This window comes from Condylura cristata, unplaced genomic scaffold (genome assembly GCF_000260355.1).
Source record: "Condylura cristata isolate star-nosed mole 26May11 unplaced genomic scaffold, ConCri1.0 scaffold00013, whole genome shotgun sequence".
NCBI classification, from domain to species: domain Eukaryota; kingdom Metazoa; phylum Chordata; class Mammalia; order Eulipotyphla; family Talpidae; genus Condylura; species Condylura cristata.
Window position 1 is genome coordinate 47,803,371 of NW_004567114.1, and position 23,319 is coordinate 47,826,689.

The 23,319-nt window shown below is 38.2% G+C and overlaps 1 protein-coding gene across 2 annotated transcripts in view; it reads right to left on the reverse strand.

The window, feature by feature from the left end:
* KIAA0391 (KIAA0391 ortholog) overlaps positions 1–23,319 on the reverse strand; it is a 97,793-nt gene that overhangs the window by 805 nt on the left and 73,669 nt on the right. For both annotated transcript variants that reach the window (XM_012724650.1, XM_004681938.2), the window contains exons 6-7: positions 4,224–4,372; positions 792–987 (exon numbers count right to left, since the gene is read on the reverse strand). In XM_012724650.1, coding sequence (XP_012580104.1) covers positions 792–987; positions 4,224–4,372 — 345 coding nt within the window. The remainder of the gene's footprint in view (positions 1–791; positions 988–4,223; positions 4,373–23,319) is intronic.

The following is a 23,319-nucleotide window of genomic DNA, read 5'->3' on the forward strand; positions in this document are numbered from 1 at the left end:
TTTTTGTTTACATTTTCATAACTGCTGTAGTTATATTCATATATTTTATAGTTTGTTCAAATAAGAATTGAAAAATGGTTATTACACTATAACTAACTGAATTAGCTCTTAATTCTTAATGTCTCTCTTTGAATCTCTAATTTTCTTAGCATTTTGTTGTTGTTGTTGTTGAAGAAAGCATGGTCTTCATTTTGCTGATTGCATCTCTGTTCTATCCCTTGATACAGTAATATGCTATAAATCTGTTGGTTTTTTGGATCATGGGGCCATACTTATCATTCATTACTGTATTTTCCTGTAATAACTTGCCTTTCAATTTTCTCCCTTTGTTCTGACACATGATGTAACAACCTTGTATTTATAGGAGAATCAAAGCTGAGATCAATAACTGACCTCATACAATGGAAGTGGTTTAAAGGAAAAAGTAGTTACTTAGCAGAAGCAGAACTCTGACAAACTAGAAGGGGGAAGGGAGTTTGAGCTATTGTATATAAGTAGGAATAAAAAAATCAAAAGTACAATGTATGAGGCGCTACAATTTGATGATACAATTGAAGTCACAAATTGATGATATTCCAGGTATTTTCAATAGGTAAATAAATATGAGGGTGGCTTATCAAAACGTTTGGTCTGGCAAACTTTCTATTTCTGGCTATTTGCAAACACCACACTAAAGCTGAGAAAAATTAAGCATTTAGAATCTTCAACTAGTTTGAGACATCCTTGGACTATGCCAGATTCCTACTATATACCTGGCTATGTTGATACTATGTAAAAAACAGCTAACATACCTGAAAAATTATTTTTGATCCTGGAAATACATTAAAAATTGCCAGCTGATGTCCCTGCTGCCACTTAAAGAACAGGCGTTGAGTCCTGGAATCAGGCAGACAGGCCTTGTGGTCCCGCATCAGATCCTTTGTGACAAACTTGCAGTGGTTCCCGGAGTGCAGTGTGGCATACAGAAGAAAAGGATCATCCTCCGAGCTGACAAGCATAAGCAAGGACACAATCAAAGCACATTTCCAAGAAAACAGAGGGTAGCATGCTTTACCTGCTTTTTATTTTTTGCTTTACTTTCCTTAAAGGTGCTCTGCCTTCTGAACTGACATGATCTCAGTGATATTTGTGAAGCAATGCAAGACCTTAGCCAGCAGGCAACACTGTAGGTCACAGATGGAAAGCTAAGGAGAGGGGAATGCTAATGCTTGGTACTCTGACAGTTTAAATGTAGGACCATTTAAAATTCATCTTATGGGCCCTCCCTGGTGGCACAACTGATGAAAGTGCAGCACTTTGAAGCTATCCACAGCCACTGCAGCATGAGAACAATCCCCAATCAGGGAGGTGATCCACAGGCACAGCAGACCTCACTCCTCTCAGCAGTGTACTTTGTTAATTTGCCTATTTTGTTCCCCACTCTGTTTCTGGTGAACCCTCTCATCCCCTGCACTTTTGGCCTGTACCCCAGGTACTCATAAATCTTTAAAAAAATAATTTACCTTACCCTGATATCTTTAAAGAGAAATAATAAAATGACAATTAGTAAAAATTAAAAATCTCCAGGAACAAAAATAAACAACCCCATCAAAAAATGGGCAGAAGAGCTAAAAAGACACTTCTCTTCAAAGAGGAAATGCAGATGGCCAACAAGCATATGAAAAAATGTTCAACATCACTTGTAATACAGGAGATGCAAATTAAAACCACAAATTAAAACCTCATACCAGTGAGAATGGCACATCTTCAAACAACTAGCAACAACAAATGTTGGCGAGGATGTGGAAAAAAAGGAATTCTCCTATACTGCTGGTAGGAAGGCAAACTAGTACAACCACAATGGAAAACTGTTTGGAGGTTCCTCAAACTGCTTAACATGGAGCTTCCCTACGACCCAGCAATCCCACTCCCAGGTATCTACCCAAAAGACACAAAAACACTGATTCAAAAAGACACCTGTACTCCCATGTTTATTGCTACTCCTATGTTTATTGCTGCTTTATTTACAAAAGGAAAGGCATGGAATCAACCCAAATGCCCAAAAGTAGATGACTGAATTAAAAAGATGTGGTACATATACACAAGGAATATTACTCAGCAATCAAAAAAGATAAACCCATGCCTTTTGCAGCAACATGGATGGAGCTGGAAGGGGTCATGTTTAGTGAAATAAGCCAGAAAGAAAAAGAAAAATACCGGATGGTTTCACTCATAGCAGGAGCATAAAGGACCAGGGGGAAAAAATAATAATGAACAACTATACACCAGAGAGTATGGTGTATGATGTATATTTTATGGTGGGGAGTGGAGTGGGGAATAAGATAAAAAATGTGGGGGGGGGGAGTGCACAAGACTATGGTGATGGCACATGGGTGAATTGGTGATAGGAATCCCATAGGGATTGCAGCTGAAATGGAAAAAGGCACAAAATGATGTAAAAATAAACTATTATAAAAAAAATCTCTAGGAAAGTGGAAAAGCAAAAAGAAACAATATGAATGTGGATCATATGAGCAAGATTAGCAAATGATGGTAATTGTTAGAGCTAAGTAATAGTTTTGTGGGGACTCATTACACTATTGAATGTATGTTGAATGTATTAATGAAAATAGAGTCAATATTAAAAATCTAAATATTTGAGGAGAATGCATACATTGTACAAAAATGAAGAATGATGTAAAATATAAATATATTTTAGAAATTTAAGTATTCAAATCCAAAGCTAGAAAAGGCCACTGAATCAATCTTTACAATAAGATTGTGAGGCCAATTTCCTACAGGCTTCTTGGTCATAACACTTTGTTTTTCCGATTCTTTCTTTAGAGAAAATTAATAATAGTGATGCTAGCAAATGACATATACACTGTCCATGTGCTTAGTGCTGTGCCAAGGCTTTTACATGTATTATTTACACATACTCTCTCATTTGATCTTCACAATAACCCCTTTAGAGTTACATAGCAAGAAAAGAAGACACAGAAAGAGAAACATCGTCCAGATAAGAAGTGATAGGGCCATGACTGGAACCTGGACAGGCTAATTCCAAGGCTGCGCTCCTAGTGTCAATACAATGTTACCTAGAGTGACTGTGTTAAGAACATTTATGAGGTGAAAGTAATGACTCCCATAATAAATAAAAGAACTCAGTGAACAAAGTACAGGCTTGTGTTTGGGATGTGAATGAGGAGTTATCACTGTTACATTATTTAGAACTATTTTAGCTTAAGAATAACTTGGAGGATACTAACAGATCTTGAAGTTATCACATTCAACTTAGTGAAATACAGACTTGAAAGAAATTTTCTCAGCAAGTAGTATGAAAAATAATGCTTGTCAATAGTTTATGTTTGCTGTGAATACCTGTGTTTCTCCCTTTTAGCTGCTTCCCTCTTTATGGACATAGTTCATTTTGTTACTGGCCCATTTTGTCAAAGTCCCTTTGACTTTCTGGTAGGTTGTAGTTCAAAGCAGACATCCCTTTACATTTAGAATAAAACCCAGGTCTCGTGCTTGCCTACCAGAGCCCACAAAGTGCTCTGTAATGTGGTCTTTGCCTTCTGTGGCCTCAGAACTTTCTCCTTTTCCTCTTGCTGCTACAGCCTATATATACTGGCCATGTGCTTTTCCAACATGCCAAGCTCTTTGCTGCCTCAAGGCTTTTGAAAGCTTGATGTTCCCTCTTCCTGGTATGTTCTTCCTCCCATTTCTTCCCCTTTCTCAAATGACTGACTTCTTCCCTTAACGTCTGTCCCTTCCTAAAGGCATTTCCTGACTACTCCACACACTACCTTCTAACCAACCTCCTACAATTCCTTCCTATCTGCTTTAATGTCTATATAACATTGATCACTGTCTGGTAATACACTACCGGCTTATTTGTTTGTCTGTTCTTCTAAGTTCCAACTGGGCAAGAGCTTGGTGTTGTTCACTGGTATGTTAAGAATATAGAAGGTGCTCAAATTTGTAAAATACTTGTTTAACCATCTGTTTAGGATCTTATAGAATGCATTTTATGTATTAACTTCATTTCTGACTTGACTTTCTCCCTCTTTTTTCTATAGAAATTGTATTTGTAACCTGCCTTAAATCTTTTCTTTTTAGAAAAAAAATATATATGAATATACACAAACACAAACATACATTTTCAAAACAGTGAAAATAGGTAACTCCAAGCAGATTCTTGGGGCCTAGTGTAATTTACCTATTACCAATTCAATACTTACATGTTGTCCGCAAAGAAACAGCTGGCTTGCTTCTGTACCTTTTCCATTTCATCCTTTCTCCACCGGAAACTCTGCTGTAGCATGTGTTTCCGACCCAGGACCAGGAGTCGCAGATTCTTCTTGGCTAGTTGAGAGACTACATTCAAGAGCTAGAAAACACAAAGTCAGCCTGTTTCAACAAAAACAGCTCAGCTTTTGTATATTTATGTTGATATTCTGTATAAGTTTTCATTGAAAATATCATTTAAAAATCATTTTAAATTACTTAACCAATAAAATTCCATTTTTTTATATAGTGTTGGTTGGTTATCAAATTGCTTTAGCACCTGTTAAGTCTAATACAAGTATAGGCTCTCTGAAAATCTAATCCTGAATCAGCAAGGGCTAATTTTTAAAAAAAAATTCATTTACTTAGTATATAAGAGCTAGGGTGTAGGCCAGAGATGTAGGGGGTATAAGGATTCACCAGAGACAGAGTGGGGAGCAGACTAGGCAGATCTACTGAAGTAAAATACTAAGGAGAGCAGTAGGAGAGACAGGAGAGGCCTGCCACGCCATGTGGGTGATTGAACTCTTACTACAGTGGCCAGCAATAGCTTCATAGTGCTGAGAATTAACCCCTTACACAACCATGGAGGTCTTCAAGAGCTAAATTTATTGTTGTTAAAGATGTATTTATTTATGCATACAGAACTGGGGTATAGGCCAGAGGTGCAGGAGTGGTGAGAGGACTCACCAGAGACAGAATGGGGAGCAGAACAGGTTGACTGACAAAGTACACTGCTGAGGGGAGCAGCAGGTGGGTCAGGAGAGGTCTGCTGCACCATGTGGATCACCTCTGGGGCTGGGGATTGAACTCATGCGGAAGTGACTTTAGCTTCCTAGTGCTGTGCTTTCACCCACTATACCACCAGGGAGGCCCCAAGGGCTAAATTTTTAATACCACTGTTTCATGCTTTGGATTGATACTGCTTTCTTTTTTGTTTTCATCCTACTTTCATTACTATACAAATCTTATTGCTTTAGGTGGCAGCCATTAGTTATATTAACCCCAATGATTAGTAGTAGAATTACGATATAGAATGAACTCAACTGGCCCAATAAATGTGAACTAATAATCAAGCAGAATTCTATCAAGACCTGTGTGATTACTCAAAATCTAAAACTTAGCGAAACAATAATATATCTTCCCTCAGAGTTAGAATAATGGAATAATGGCACCTGTGTTCAAACAACAGTTTTTTCTCTGGACCTCCCTATGTATAAGGCACATGGTGGGTAGCATACATCAAATTTTTCAATGACATTCGAAAGAGTGCCATCTTTAGTGAGAGTGCTTACTAGTTTTCTCATCAAGCCTAGGAAAACATACTCCACATATGTTGGGTGGTTAGTAAATATCTTCTGATTAGGTGAAGAATCTGCCAAACTTCTATTTTTATCCATCCTTAAAGCAGATGATTATTGAAAACTTGAAAATATAAGTTAGAAGAAAGAACAAGAATATTTCACTATTCAGAGTATTTACATGCAAGTGGTAACATGTGCTTACCATCCTTCCATGCATGGCAATGCATGCATTTTATTATATTTTTATATGTTATTATTTTACAAGTTAGGCAAACATGTACACTAAGAACATTTGGTTCACGCATTCAAATACTTCAAAAAACATTCCTTAAGAATGCACAATAGTATTCCTTTCTGTTTTTTTTTTTCAATTTTAAAAGGACAAGTTTATTAGGAAAAGGAAAAAGAGAAGCACCTGCATATTCAGAGACAGGAAGAAAAGTTTTCAGCATTTCTTTCTTAAAGCTACGTTGACACTAGGAATTGTTTGAAATTAGGACAGAATACCAGATGGTAACTGAACTCAGTAAGCAGAATGACAATTACTTTTTAAAATTTCCATGTTCCCACAGTTACTGTAAAGATTTACATATCAGAACCATATGTTTGATTCTAATTACTTAAGTTTCCATGCAGCTAGGAAGATACAGACTAAAGGAAAACATAATTAGGTGTTCACAGTTATATCCTAGTTTAGTAAATGGTCTTGCAATTATGAATAAGTTAAAGGGGTTGACAAAGAGCAGAATAGGGCTTAGCTTGAACTACTCTGGGGCACCATCTTGTGGCTTAGAAGCCCCATTATCAGCAGTTCTCTGAAAACAAACAAAATAGGATAAAGGAAAGAAAGATGAGTGTACAGAATAAGGACCTTGGTCTCAAACTTAATGCAGACTTGCTATAAGCCTATTTCCTGGCGAAAATTCCAAGGCTGAATCCACCGGGCTGGGTCATTCACAGGTATATTCAGAAAAAGAAAGTCCACCTTAATCCTTTGTTAGATCAAAAATAAAACAGGGAAGTACTGCCACTTTCCCCTATCTCTCCCAATAAGTACAATTTAAAACCCTAGCTGTTATATAGAAAACAAACACAAGAAAACTTTGGAAGAGAAAGAGACCAAATAGGGACTTTGTGAGATGAGGACTGGCATGTATGTGAGTTCCTCAGATTTTCTATTTGCCTCATACACCCTAGAGTTGAAAAAGAAGTTAGCAAGTAACTTGAAAAACGCCAATCAATGGGTTCAGACCAAAAAAAGAAAAAAAATTCCAACAGCCTGTTCTCTCTAGCCAAAGAACCAGGGGAGAGACATCAAACAGGGCAGAAAACATATTACAATGTTGACACCAGCAGGCTGAAATCATGCCTAATACCTAGAGCAACTATTAATGCCATATGATATAATCAAAAACAATTTTAATATGTCAAGAAAAAGATAGCATTTGGTAGAGTGAAATAAAACTATATACTGCCTAAAAGAAACTCACTTCAAATATAACAGTATGGTCTGACAGAAAGTAAAAGGCTGGAAAAGTTGTCATGCAAATAATCACAAAAGAAAAGCCAGAATGGCTACACTAATATTAAATGAAGTAGACTATATAACAAAAACAAAACAACAACAATAAAAAAAGGACTCAGAGGGACATTATATATTGATAAAAGGGCCACTCTACCAGGAAAACATATAAATTCCAACTGTGTATACACCAGAGCTCTAAAGCATGTGACAGAATTGTAAAGAGTAACAGAGCAACCCACAATTATTGTTGCAGATATTAATACTCCTCTTTCAATAACTGGGAGAAGAACTAGACAGAAAGTAAATTAAAAAATGTACAGAAAATCCAGTACAACCACCCAGGTCCATGAATTGAAAGACTCAATATAGTGAAGATGCCAATTCTGTTCAAATCGACATAAAGGCTTATTGTAATTCCTATCAAAATTCCATCAATAATTTTTGTAGATATATACAAACTATTCTAAACTTCAAAACAGAAGCAAAGGAAGAAGAATAACTAATTTTGAAAAAGAATAAAGTAGGACAAATCAACCTATTTCATTTAAGTCTTGCTATAAGGCTACATTTATCTAAATTGTGTGGTATTGGGGACCTAACTGGTGGTGCAAGGGGTTAAAGTACAGCACTATGAAGGTATCCACATGAGTTCGATCCCTGGACAGGGAGGAGACCCATATGGCATGGCAGACCTCTCCTATCTCATCCACTGCTCCCCTTAGCAGTGTACTTCTGTCTGCCTATTTTGCTCCCTATTCTGTCCATGATGAATCCTCTCACCCACCCCCTTACCTCTGGCCTCAGTTCTTCTAAGCATAAATAAATGAATCTTTGAAAATAAATAAATAAATTGTGTAATATTGCTGGAAGACAGACATATAAATCAACAGAACAGAAAAGAAACCCAGAAATAGACTTATACAAATATGTCAAGGAAAAACAGCCTTTTAAAAATGTGGAAAAAGTGGATATTCATTAGTAAAAAACAGGCTTTTGGGTCTCAGTGGCCCTGCTCTTAGGCCAATCCTGTTTGGCTGGACACTGACCCATGAGAGGACGGGTAACTTTGGGTGCTTAATTTGGAAATTATTTTTTCCCTTTCTGTACTACACACTAACTGTAGTAAAGTTTTTTTTCACTGAAGGTGTTACACACTAGGGTATATTTTGTCTTCATGTGGCAGATAGCAAAACTATTCTGAATGGGCAGGTTTTGGGGCTCTGGGGTGCCCTTCTCCCATGCCCTGTTACACAATTTTATCTATATTCCCATCCACTTTTCCCTTTCAGATAAGTTCAATAAAAATCAAAGATATTATATCATTTCACCTACAAATATGTCAAAATATATTTCTAGATATAAAGACTTTTTAAAAAAAAGCACAGTACCACTATCATATCTAAAAAAATTAACAATAATTCCTTAATATTAAACACAGTGTTTATATTTCTCAGTCACAATTTTTTTTCAGTTAAAAAAATCAGGATCTGGGCCCTCCCTGGTGGCGCATTGGGTTAAAGCACAGCACTAAGAAGCTAAAGCCACTTCAGCATGAGTTCTATCCTGCCCCGGAGATGATCCATGTGGTGCAGCAGGCCTCTCCTTACCCGCAGATTGCTCCCCTCAGCAGTGTACTTCGTCAGTCAACCTGTTCTGCTACCCATTCTGTCTCTGGTGAATCTTCTCACCGTCCCTGAACTTCTGGCCTGTACCCCAGTTCTGTATACAAAAATAAATAAATCTTTAAAAAAAATCAGGATCTAAATACATTATAAACGCTTGACTACAATTAAAGAAATTAATTCAGCTATTTGTTCTGTGGAATTTCCCATATTTAGATTTTGCTGACTCCATCCCGATATTATCATATAACATATTCTCCAGCCTTCTACAGTTCCTATAAATTGGTAGTTTAATTTAGAGACTTGATCAGATTCAAGGAGTTTTTTTAGGGGGTTGCAGGACATGTGGGTATGTATCTAAAACTATAACCCTGATAAAGTGAGAAGGCCATTCATTCATCAAACACTAATAAGAACCTTCTCTATCAATCACTAGGTAAGGGATCCCAGGGATATAGGCATAGAGACATAATTATTACTCTCCAGGAATTTGCAATGAAATGATTATAACATCATGTAGAAAGTGCTAATAGAGAGCACAAAGGATGGACATTTAAATCAGACTGGTGATGGGGAGGTTGGTGGGGAACCCTCCACGGAGGAAGTTAATAGTTGAGTTTTCAGGTGAATTATCTAGGCAAAGGATAGGTGTTCCAAAGACAAGAAAAAGCATATTAAAGGTGGGGGATCTTCATCAGTACTGTGAATTCCAGCAACTGCAAGCTGTCAAATGTAGCACATGCAAAGGTGTGGCAGAAAGACAAGGAAAGTGCCAAAAATAAAGCATGGAGATAAATATATAGATCACGGGGTTCTTGTGGGCCACGATAAGAAGTCTTTTCTAGTCTGAAAGCAATTGGGGAAAAGCCAAGTATTTAAAACAGAAGTATGACATGAGTACATATTTAAAGAGATCACATTTGTGGTTGCAAACAGACTGGACTAAAATAGGGAGATGAAGAGGTGGGCTGTGGCAGTAATTTAAGATAATGAAATCTGAGGTACTTGGCCATAAAGGTGTAGAGAAGAGGGCCCTTTGACAGTACAGCAGCACTGGCCAGACTTGGACATTGGCTAGATATAGGAAATAGAGAGATAAACCAAGGGAGATCTGAACAACTGAATAGAGGACGATAATAACACAGGGTGTCTGAGAGAAGGGGTTCATGATACTCCCCAAGCAGCAGGTGTTCAGTAGGCAGTCAGTTATGTGGCTTACAATTTAAGAGAGGCTTTTGGGCTAACGATAAGACTAGAAGTCATCAAGTAGTCATCAGGGAATATGCACTGGCAGGTGCCATCAGAGGACAGATGAAGTATAATGGGATAGCATATGGATTTAGAAGGGAAGAAAGGTGAGGACATAATTTTTCAAAGGAGAGGGTGATAAAAAATCTCTAATAGAAACTGAGGAATGACAAGAGAAATAGTAGAAAACCAGGAGATAGTGGTCTCCCAAAAATCTATAAAGGAGTATTTCAAGGAAGGAGAAGCTAAGAATTTTGCTTAGAGACATCAAATGTGGTCTGCCACCTGGAAGAATAATTTGGACAATGCCATGGGGACAGAAATGAGATTTCAGTTGGTTTCCTAAGCACCATAAAAGGCTGAAGTGTGATTTGTTTAGAGAGACTGTGTTATTAAGTATGGCTCTATTTTGCTTAACAAAAATAACAATCAGGAATAAACTGTTGTAAAATTAAAAAAAAAAAAATCAGGGCCCTCCCTATGCAGCAAGACATCTCCTATCTCGCCCACTGTTCCCCTCAGCAGTGTATTTCATCCATCTGCCTATTCTGCTCTGCACTCTGTATCTGTCGAATCCTCTCACCACCCCTGCATGTCTGGCCTGTACCCCAGTTCTATGTGCATAAATAAATAAATGTTCAAAAAAAAAATCAGTTCTGTCCTTCATTTCAGATCCTCAATGGTGTGGTTTCTTCTAAACCTCTAGTCTCACAGAAGTTTCACCAAGAAGGAAGGACATTTTTAGTTTTGTACTTTTAAAAATGGAAGAGACTTCTGGTATTTATAGGCTGAAGGTATAAAAGGAATAACCTTTGGGGCAAGATTCTGAAGATCAGGCAGAGAGAAAATGTTGAGAAAGGTAGAAAGGAAGCCTCTTGAATTGTGATGGATTTGAGCACAAACTGGTCTGACTGTGTGGTTGGTGCATGTGTGTGTGTATATTGAAATGTGAGGTGGTTCTTCCTGAGAGCTTCCATTCTATGTGCAAAAAAAGGTGAGTCATTGGTGGTAGGATGGTGGAGGAGGTGGAGTGGAGGCTTCAGGGCAGTAGTGCACATGACATATAGCTGGTGTGAACCTAGGAGTGGGAGCTGATTACAGACACACAGGAGAGCCAGGCAGCAAAAAAGTCCTAACAAATGTAGAAGCTAGGAGTGTCTAGAGGCAGCTGCAGTCAATCAATCCAGTGGGGAAATTTACAATACTCAGTAACTGGCTTACCATGAGGATAATGACAACCCCTTGCTCTATGCTAACATTTGGTCAAAGGTACTTTCATGTGGAGTCAAAATCCATCATCTGGGCCCTCCTTGGTGGCACAGCAGGTTAAAGCACTGCACTAAGAAGCTAAAGCCACTTCAGCATGAGTTCAATTCCCCCCTGCCCTGGAGGTGATCCATATGACGTGACAGCACTCTCCTGACCAGCCCGCTGCTCCCCTCAGCAGTATACTTCAATGATCTGCCTGTTCTGCTCCCCACTCTGTCTCTGGTGAAATCTCTTACCGCCCCTGCACCTCTGGCCTGTACCCAGTTCTGTATGCAAAATAAATAAATCTTAAAAAAAAAAATCCATCATATATTATCACTCTTCCTACCTATTTACTATCAAATATACCCTTCCAAATGTATATCAGTAAAAGATGTGTGGCTTTGAGTCATCATAGAATCTCTACATGAAAAGATCTTTGAAGAAAGAATCTCAAAACCACCTGATTTTTAGGACATACTCTCTCTGGCAATGTCTCCTCTTTGGAAAGGAAACAACTAGAGGCTATTTACTAAGGTGGTCACTTGTTAATGCTGAGCATGTTTCCTTCTTCACTCTATCTCTCCTCCTTGGCCAGGCCTTTCTCTCTCTAGTTAATGGGGAACCAATTAGGAGAAACTGTAATTTAGTTTATCCATGGTTAGAAGCAGCTCCCCAGCCTCAATTCTGTTGGGCTACCTGTATAGTCATGGATAATGCATCTGGTGTCATTCTCTGACAGTTTCTAATGTTGTTATTCAATGTGTAAAGTGAATGACTGTAAACAACCCTTCAGGAATCACAAACAACTCAAATATTCCTACACTCAGCCACAGTTTTCTTAAGGAATTTGATGTAGAAGGGGAGCTTGCTTAAAGCAGAAATCGTTCTTTGAAGATGGTTAGCAGCAGTTACAGGTGCAAAATGGGATCAGTTGGCGTGTGAGAAGCAAAACGCAAGGCACTTAACGTATCTAAGCTTTTAGAGGCCTCACCTTTCTCAGATGAAACCATACAAGTAACACCAGAGAGGATATTTGTCATTGACCTGTTTCTTTTTTTACACATATGTGTACAAAGCTGTAGTTCAACAACTGAGCTGTGAAAGAAGAGCAGATTAATTTTAGATAGAATGTCAAAATTAAAGAGATTACTTTTAGTTGCTTGTAAGTGGAGATTCTTAAATATTCATATAAAACAAAGTAATCTTCAAAAAACTCAAAAGTACTGTTCCAACAACTACAAAAAAGTTCTTATTTATTTATTTGTTTCATTGAGGTAACATTGGTTTACAGCACTGTATAAGATTCAGGGGAACAGGTTCACACCTCCTCAGGCATACATGACCATGACACAGCCATCACCAGAGCACCACATCCTCTACCGTGTCTCACTGAAGAATACCCATTTCTTTCTTTCTTTTTTTTTTAAAGATTTATTTATTTATTCATATGGAACTGGGGTACAGGCCAGAGATGCGGAGGGTGAGAGGATTCACCAGGGACAGAATGGGGAGCAGAACAGGCAGATCAATGAAGTACAGTGCTGAGGGGAGCAGTGGGCGGATCAGGAGAGGTCTGCTGCGCCATGTGGATCTCCTCCGGGGAAGAGGGAATCGAACTCATGCGGAAGTGGTTTTAGCTTCTTAGTGCTGTGCTTTAACCCACTGCACCATCAAGGAGGGCCCAGAATACCCATTTCTAATCAGTTACATGACTGTTTAGGAGATGAAAGCCAAGAAATACATCTGCACTCTTTTTGGTATTGCCTCACTAAAGACCTCCTCAGGGTAACATGCAGTTTTGAAGTAGGATCACGATGATAGATGGATGATTGGGGCTTTCCTCTTTGATTCTGGCTAGATTTCAGAATCTGATGGGATTAAGCCAAAGACAGATAAGAGAAAGCAAGAAAAGTAAATAAAGATTCCTTGGATATTTTCTCTTATGTTCTTTAATAAATATTATCAATTATTTCTCATAAACTAAGAGAACATGAAACCACTACAGGGACACAGCCAGTGACTGGGGAACTTTATGGAGTAAACAAACACAATGTTTATAGGTGATGCAATGTGCTTGCCACAAAATTTACAGCAGGAAAAACAAGCTAAGTATTAAAGAGGAGCTAAGTAAGTTTGTTCTACACTGTCAATAGCCTCTGCTGGCTAGTAAGATCCAGTTTCATTCCCTTTTCTCAGTTCCTCCCATTTCTCTCTCTCTCTCTTTTTTTTTAAATATTTATTTATGCATACAGAACTGGGGTACAGGCCAGAGGTGCAGGGATAGTGAGAGGATTCACCAGAGACACAGTGGGGAGCAGAAAAGGCAGATTGACAAAGTACACTGCTGAGGGGAGCAGCGGGCGAGACAGGAGAGGTCTGCTCAACCATGTGGGTCACCTCCAGGGTGGAGGATCGAATTCATGCTGAAGCAACTGTGGCTAGCTTGCAGTGCTGTGTTCTAACCCGTTGTGACAACATGGAGGGCCTCTTTTTTCTCTTAAGCTAAGTTTTGGGGAAAGAATCCTAATCTGAAAGATAGTCCTCAAGTGACTGCTACAATCAGCATTTTTTATGTACTTCTGAAGATGCCAGTAGGAAAAAAGTGCAGGAAACCCACCAAAGCTGCTACTGAAGGCTCCTTGTCATGCTTTCATCTGTCTGCTATTCATTAGGGCTGTCTCAAGCCTCAGTCATAGTTTTGCCAGCTACTGTCTGCAGAAAGACAGGAAGAGAGGGAGAGGGGGCAGAGGTGGAGCTATAAATAGATCACTGTGTAAAGGAGAGACTGTTCTCATGTTGGAACCATGTAAGAGCCATATACTATGTAAGACACAAGTTAGCATTTAATGAAAATGGCAGAATCTAAATAAGATAACAAAAGAGTGTTTTAGAGACAAAGCAGAAGATTAGTGGTGTAGAAGGAAAAAGGGAAGCTTTCTGTAGGCGGTGTTCCAGGAGTACAAGCTCCACAGTCTGCTGGGGTAGCTTTAAGAGGGAACCTGTAATTGAGCTCCCATCTCTGGGACCATGTGAACTTCAAATTAGATGATTTTAAACTCTGATGAGTGACTGACACTGCAAAATTCCTTGAGTCTCTTGGAAAAAAGTGTATAAACAAAATGCTATTACTTTATTATGATGTCATAAGTGACCCCACTGGTTTACATTAGACTCACCATGTCCTGTATCCTGCTTTCGTCAGTAGCTGGTATTTTAGGGAAATTTCAGTGATCTCATGTTGTCCTTAAGTCAATGAAATGATTCTACTGAGGAAGAGAAATACCCTTCCTGCCTTGGGAATATCCTGTCAAGTGTGGGATGTGTTTCCTGCATGCCTTGTCTTTTTTTGGTGCCATTAGCACCTACGCAGCTATCCAGCCTTTTAGGAAACAAATAGTTAGCCTGGATAGATTTCCTGTACCTGAGCCTCAGGCCTGTCTAGAAGACAGAAGATTTGGCTCCTGACTTAGTGTGACTTTTTTCCAAACATTTATATACATTCTTTGTTTTTTCCTTCAGTTTCTCTGTATGATATCTGTATTTGCTTTATCACTATCAAGGACAGTATTTTGAAGACTGAAAATTATTTTCAGAAACATTAATTTATCCTGATGTATTTTAATTTTCACTTAAAAAAGTTTATTAAGAAATTCCCCCATAGATTCAGTCCATGTACAGGGAATAATTTACTGCTTATGGAAAGTATATAACTACTTTCAGGCTCATAATACACCATTTCCCCAGCCAGTGAAATTCCACTCTTTTGTTCTCCAGAGTTCTGCTTCCCAAAATGTGATATAAAGCTCATTAACACAGTCTTGGGGCTCCTACTTCCTGCTAACAAGATTCTACATTAAAAGTCCTGTCATTAAAAAAAAAAATAAAATGTGTGTATATGTGTGTGTGTGTATGATGTGTGAGGCTCTAGGGGTTTGAAAACTTGTGTAGTCTTTGTTTTGGTATATATCACATACAACTACACATTATGATTATTCGACTTTGTTTTCAGAATTATTCTGTCACTCCCGAATATATAAAAAAACCTAGGTATATAAAGATACCTTAGACATCTCTGATTAATGTTTTAAGCCAACTATTCAGCTCTGCATATCCAGTAAATGAACCCAAAGAGAGACAGAGAAGCTTTTCCAATTTATATCTATTATTTAATAGTATATTGATAGTAACTTAAGAACACAAGGTTTGGTATCAGGATACTTGGGCTCAAATTCTGGATCTACTATGTCAGAGCTGTATGACAGGTTAAAGCACAGCATTACAAAGCTAAAGCCACTTCAGCATGAGGTTGATCCCTGCCCCGGAGGTGACCCACATGGTACAGCAGACCTCTCCTGACCCGCACTCTGCTCTTCTCAGCAGTGTGTTTCTTCAATCTGCCTGTTCTGTTCCCTGCTCTGTCTCTGGTGAAACCCCTCACTGCCTTGCACCTCTGGCCTGTATGCAAAAATAAATAAATTAAAAAAAAAAAAAGAATAGAACATAGTTGAACTTCAGGTTAAGAAGGCAAATGGACACATGCATCTAATCTTAAATATACTAAAACTATAAATACAGATACTTCTAAAGTGACAACACCCCCAAATTGGAAGACAAGAGAGGAAACTACAGTAATAAAACTTGGAAGCTAGAAAGCAGTTAGACAAGTTGTAACTGCTCTTGCAAATCCAACAAAGTCAAAATTTGAAGAGGAGTAAGTTAGTAAGCACCAACCCAATTTCTCTAAAGAAGAGCAAATGGACGTATATAACTTATCTAAGGAGAAATGGGTGAAAGTTAATAAAGAAGCATTAGATTCCTAGACTTATCATCCCTATCCCATTATCCATATTGCTTTTATTTGGGGTGGAGGAGGGAAGTCTGAAGATTCATTATTTGGAAGTGGGAAATCAGAGGGTATCTAGGCTAGAGTATGCATTTGATAGCATGAGCACAATATGAAAATGGGGATTATGTCAATGTATACATACTGAATGTAGAATACAGGAAAACACAGACCTCTTTCTCTACTTGGTTCTCAGAACATTGGCAGTAAGGCCTTTACCCTGTAGTCAAAAGACTGGAAACTCTCCACTGGGGAAACTGGCCAACAAAAGAGGAAAAACTAAAGATTCTTATTACTGGGAATTCCCCAACAAATGGCCCACCCTACTGTAAAGCAGTAGTCAACAAGTCCCACCTACACACTCAGAACTTCCAATCACTTCTTAGATCATGTTTAACCATAAAAATGTAGCATGGAGCTATCAGTTAGCTAAGTGCTTGTGAAATACAAAGAAAACAAAAAAATAAATAGCAGATGAAAAAAGCAGAAATTCTACAAAAAAAAAAAAGCTCATTAAAATCTAAGATATAATGCATTCCTGAATTGGATTTTTTTTTTAAAGGACTTGAATAAAAAAAAGTTCTTGGGGCTTAAAAGTATGATTGCAACCATAAGTAAAAAACATAAATATAAGGTTTGGAAGAGAACACTTTGAAAGATTCCTAGGAAAAGAGCAAAGAAATAAAAATGAATTTAGAATACCAGTATGGGAAATGATATATGGATAAAATACACACAGAGAGAACAGGGAAAAACAGAGAGAAAGGAACCATCAGTAAAATAACCAAAGAACATTTCTCAAATCAGAGAAATATGAATTTCTAAAAAATATACAAATCAATGAATGGCAAATAGGCCATACTGGGTTATACTACTATAAAATTTTAAAACACGGCTGCCACAGAGATGATTCCAAAATCTTTCAGAGTACAAAAAGCTCATCAAATTACAAAAGATCAGAAGTCAGAATATCTTCAGACTTCAAGGATAACACTGGACGTAAGAGATGTTGTCAGCAAAATCCTGAAAAAAATAGTATGTCTAACTACTAGAGATCTATTTTCAGTCACCCTATCATGTATAAGAATAACATAAAGGCATTTTTAGACATGGAAGTTCTCAAAACATTTACCTTCATGCACCTGTTAAATTCCTGGAGAATGCTTTCTGCTAAAGAGACTAACCCAAGAGAGAGGAAGACAGGATGCCCAGTATGGAGAGAGGCGATGGGAATCTTAGAAGAATGATAACAACTGTGTATTAGACATAGAGGACAATCCGTTCAGATTGGCAAGTGATTCCAGAGATAACCACATTGAGGGTGTTCATTAATGTAATTCCCACAGTCATCACAAGACCATTTTAACTTGAGCATGGAAAGTTTGAATGAGCTTGTACTTGGATTATAGACTGGGGTTATTGTCTTTTCCTCTCTACTTTGCTGCCTTAGATCAGTGAAGACTTGCATTATACTGAAATTGCAAGACATTTTGCCATGACCTATTCAGGAGGAAATAAAAACTGGAAGAAAGTCATGATGCATTTAGTGCAGCAAACAGCAGCCCACTCTGTCTGACCAAATATCTGTTAGCTATTGGTACAGCTCTGCCAGATGTGCTCACTGCAGTAAACCCTCTGTTTCCTAAGACTCATGTAAGATCTTGAACCTTGGCTTTCACAGAAAGAGTTCTTATAAGCTCTCAAAGAAGGCACTGCTAGTTAAGCTTTATTCAGCTTCTCCATGGAGTTGCTACCTAATAGTGGTCATACTGTCCTTTCATCACACAGCTACTCAGTAGCACAACTGAACATGCCATTCAGTTTTCAAACCTAGAAAATGGAAATCAGGAAAATTATTTATACCATGATTAGGATAACTCTATTCCCTGGGTGGAAATGGAGTGGTGGTGAGAAGAGGTTAGGAGGGGTAAAGTAGGTAATAGATAGGGCCCATAGGAAGGCTTCTAACCTGAATGATGGACAGAGGAGTTCTAGCTTTATTATTACTCTTTGAATTAAACAATTACATTTCAACAATCTCCTGTATATATATGATATGCTTTATGTGTAAGACACACAGGTTTTGCATTACAAACCATATGCAGTTGCCAAAATTCTATTTTTTGATGTATAAAAACAGTAACTTCATGTTTTAACCTAACAGTTTAGGTTCAGTAATATCACGCATCCTTGAGACAAGTTAAGAGCTTGTTTCCCTATATGTGAAATGTGGAGTGGGAACAAGTTCTTTTTAAATAAAAAATGACTTCTCAGAACTGTGTACATCTCATATTACTATGTTCAACACAGTAATTCCTGCCCTCTAAAAAGTTAAATGTAAAGCATTAATGTGGAAATTCTTTTGTCTTTCCCAAAGAAAAGATCTGGCAAGTATTATATTCACATAGCTATAGTTTAATATAATATAATAGTGATGACTTAGGATCAGTTTTAGAAATCCCCAAACCTTCACAATTTCCTCACTTCTGCTTTTCTTAGCAGAAATGGGGACCTAGAAACTGGAAATGACAGGAAGCAATAATAGGAAGAAATCAGATATAAAATGAGACATATATTTGCTATTTTTCTCTAATTAAGGTGGAAACATAGGTGTACGAAATTGGAATTCACTAGAGGAATGGCCTTAATTTTTTTTTTTGGTATATAGATTTAAATACTCATGTAAACTAGAAAGAAGAATCTTTTACCCTTCTCCCTTTAGTTATGATTTACCAGGCACTTACAGTATATCAGAAGCACTTTAAATGTCTTTTTACATATCATTACTTTATTATTAAAGACACTCTATGAATGGGGCACTATAATTTGTTTCCAATGTTCTTTTATAAATGAAGAAACTGAGGCTTACTAAGTTTAAGGAGCTAGCTCAAAGTCACAAGCCAGTAAATAAAACAGTAGGCTTCAAACCTATATAATTTTAACATCAAACCTAATTCACAATCATTAACCCATACTATATATTTCTTAGTCCTAAGATACTCATTTTTGCATAAATCCCCTTAGTCTACAGTTATTATAACTGTATGTTTTCTAGTAGCATCTAGTGCTTTGTTTTTCCTAAGTGAATTCTGTGGGAAACCCCTAGGCACTTTTGTTTGAAAGCCAAACACTTTATTTCCCACCATGGGATAGACACAAGTAATACTTGGCAACTTAGTGGGGTACTTGAAGCCGTAGGGTAAACAAGGCATTTCCTCCTGGAGTGTCAATTTTACTTCAGATTTTATTTTTTGGAAAGAAACAACTTGCTTTTAATTTGAAAACAAACATAGAAATGCTATAATATTTTCAAATGTAAAATCTGTATTAACTTTTAAGATAAAACAAGACTCCAAAGATGCCTTACACTTGCAACAGGGTCATATCTTCCAACCTTTGGGATATACTTAGCAGTCATTCTGTTCTCAAGTAATAGTAGACATGATACTGGCTATCATAATCTGGCAAACATCAGAATAGCAGAGCACTCTATCCAGAACAAATTCACACAGCAGAACATTGTCCTAACCTAACTGTTCAAAGATACTTCCAAAATTATACACTGGGAAACCTACTAAAGAAAAAGACAATTTTTAGAACAATATGCTTAGCGATACTTTTATGTGAAATAATTACATATGTACGTGCTAAAAATAATCTTGATGAACACACTAAAGACTGCTATCAGGCCCTCCCTGGTGGCACAGCAGGTTTAAGCACAGCACTAAGAAGCTAAAGCCACTTCAGATGAGTTCCATCCCCACCTCGGAGGTGATCCACATGGTGCAGTAAACCTCTCCTGACCCGCCCGCTGCTCCCCTCAGCAGTGTACTTCATTAGTCAGCCTGTTCTGCTCCCCTCTCTGTCTCTTGTGAATCTTCTCACCACCTCTGCACCTCTGGTCTGTACCCCAATTCTGTATGCATAAATAAATAAATCTAAAAAAAAAGTTAGTTTCTTAAAAAAAAAAGACTGCTATAGGCCCTCCCTGGTGGCACAGCGGGTTAAAGCACAGCACTGAGAATCTAAAGCCGCTTCCGCATGAGTTCGATTCCCGCCTGCCCCGGAGGTGACCACATGGTGTGGCAAACCTCTCCTGGCCCACCCGCTGCTCCCCTCAGCAGTGTACTTCTGTGATCTGCCTGTTCTGCTCCCCGCTCTGTCTCTGGTGAAGCCTCTCACCGCCCTGAGCCTCTGGCCTGTACCCCAGTTCTGTATGCACAAATAAATAAATCTTAAAAAAAAAAAAAAAGACTGCTATCAGTAGTTTTTTACTCTGAGAAGCAGGAAAGGGAGAGAACTTTCACTTTCTATCACTGGATATAGGGTGTGATTTCCCTCCCCCCTCAATAAATATATACACTGCCTTTGTAAAGAAAGAAAACCAATATCTATAGGTTAAAGGACAGCAACAAAGTGTGGCAGTAGTAGGTGATGGTGGTCAAAAGTACAAATTACTAGTTATAAGTGTGGGGACATAACATAGAGTAGGGAACTATAGTTAATACTGCACTGTGTATCTCAATGTTGCTAAGAGAATAAATCTGAACAGTTCTCATCATAAGAAGAAAATGTAATTATGTGAGATGATGGCTATTCATTAGTGTGTCAATTATTTCAAACTATATATATAAATCATCAAAGAAATATACACAATTAAGTCAATATATGGTGATGGTCAAAAGGTACAAATTTCTAGTTATAAGTCTGGGGATGTAACATACAGTAGGGGACTATCGTCAATAATAGTAAGGTAGAATAAGTCAAATCTATCTTAATAAAACGGGAGGGGGGGAGGTGTGTAAGAACCAATAACAACAACACAGAGTAATCCCAAAGAGCAAAGATTAAAAACAGAGCTCTTTCAAATCAGGAGTTTACTCAATAATTGCAGTCTGACACCAGCAAGTTCCACAGAGTTGATTCTGACTGAGTTTACTAAATTCAACTCAACAACTACACATTTTGATGTCCATTATACAACAGGCACAACTTGAGGTAGTAGTATACTTAGATGACCTTTACATCAACAAGGGTCAGTTCTTTTCTTCAAAGAGTTTATTCCATAGTGAGACAGATAAAAACAAATCACTGTAATATATTTTGCTACTGCAGTATAAATGCAGTATAAAATAATATAAAAAATTACCAAAACAATCTCTGTTCTGTTCCAGGTACTGTCACAGTTGGGTACAAGGATGAACAAGACATGATCTCTGTTCTCAAAGAACCCAGCAGGAGTAAATACAAGGTATTGGAAAAACTTAAAACAATGGAGAGAGAGAAAAAGAGACTGTGCAAAGTTTGAAAGCCAAAATGCAGCTCCCCATTCCGATGTGGGAGGCTGAAGGGGAAAACATTCTAGATTCAGCAAGTACAAAGGCACAGAAGAATGAAAGGGCACGATACATTTAGGGGAAAAAAGGACTTCTAGAATCTGTGAGGTATATAAGTGCAAAGTGAGAGGAAGGAGGAGCTGAGAATTCAAGTGGCAAAGTTGAAGGAAAGGCAGGGGGTCAAATAATCTAGACTGAATGTTGCACATAGGATGTAAGAAGTCTCAAAGGCTATATTAAGAGGGTAGTGATACTTTCAGATGTCCATTTCATAAAGAGCATTTTCACTAAAGTTTGGAATGTTGGGAGATCATTTACTAGATTTCAGCAATAGTGAGAGATGAGAATGATCTGAACAAGGTAGAGGAAAGCAGTAGTGCCTAGGAGAAATATGTGAGCCACAAATGTAACAATACGTTTGTTTGCCACATTAACAAAATAAACACATGAAATAAATAATAAAAATTCTTAATGAGGTAAGTTTTTATCTCTTTTTCATACTGTATCTGAAACATGGTATTTCACACTTGATAACATGTCTCTACTTGGCTAGCCACAGTTTTTCTTAAAGATTTATTTATGCAAGGTTCAGAGGGTGACAGGACTTACCAGAGACAGAGTGGGGAGCAGAACAGGCTGAGTGACTGAAATATACTGTTGAGGGGAGCAGGGGATGGGTCAGGAGAGGTCAGCCAGCCATGTGGGTCACCTCCCTGGCCAGCGATCGAACTTGTGCTGCAGTGGCTGCGGAGAGCTTAGCAGTGCTATGATTTAACCCACTGCACCAACAGGGTGGTAGTACAAGCCACATTTGAAGTGCTCAACAGCCCATGGCAAGCCACAGAATGCTGACTTGAATAACTGAATCAACAGTGATACCAACAAATCAAAAAGGGTACAGAGGCCCTCCCTGGTGGTATGACGGGTTAAGACACAGCACTGCAAGCCAGCCGCAGCCAGTTTAGTGTGAGTTGGATTCCCGCCCCAAAGGAGATCCACATGGTTCAGCAGAACTCTCCTGACTCGTGACTCACCAGCTGCTCCCTCAGCAGTGTGCTTCTTCGATCTTCCTATTCTGCTCCCCACTCTCTCTGGTGAAGCCTCTCACCACTCCTGCACCTCTGGCCTCTACCCCAGTTCTGTATGCATAAATAAATAAATACATCTTAAAAAAAAAAAAGGATACAGAAAGAACAGGTCTGGGGGAGGAGAAAGGAGGCAACAGAAACAGTTTGTTTCAATGTGTAAAGTTTGAAGTGCCTCAGCAGGAAGCTATTTGTCCAAAGTAACCAAACTAGTAAGTGACAGAGCCAGAACTGTGATCCAGATCTCTCCAAGCCAAGTCTTTCTTAAGGATTCCACTGACTGGGGGTAAAAAAAAAAAAAGGACAAGGCATGTGACATCAAAATCTTTATTTTCATTAATTTACTTTTACACTAGTGTGAATTAGGAACCAATTACCCCCAACACACCAATTACGCAAAGTTGTGAATTCCATCTCCAAATTAATAGATTTTATGCATTAATAATACTGCCATAACTTTTTGAAGAAAATGAATTTTTAAAAAATGCTCCTAACTTTTAAAGTTTTTAAAAGAAATACACTTTCTGGGCCCTCCCTGGTGGCACAGTGGGTTAAAGCACAGCACAAAGAAGCTAAACCACTTCCGCATGAGTTTGATTCCCGCCTGCCCCGGAGGTGATCCACATGGTGCGGCAGACCTCTTCTGACCTGCCTGCTGCTTCCCTCAGCAGTGTACTTAGTCGATCTGCCTGTTCTGTACCCCACTCTGTCTCTGGTGAATCCTCTCACCCTCCGCATCTCTGACCTGTACCCCAGTTCTGTATGTACAAATAAATAAATCTTTTTATTTTTTATATTTTTTTAATTTTATTTATTACAAAGTTTATTTTTACATC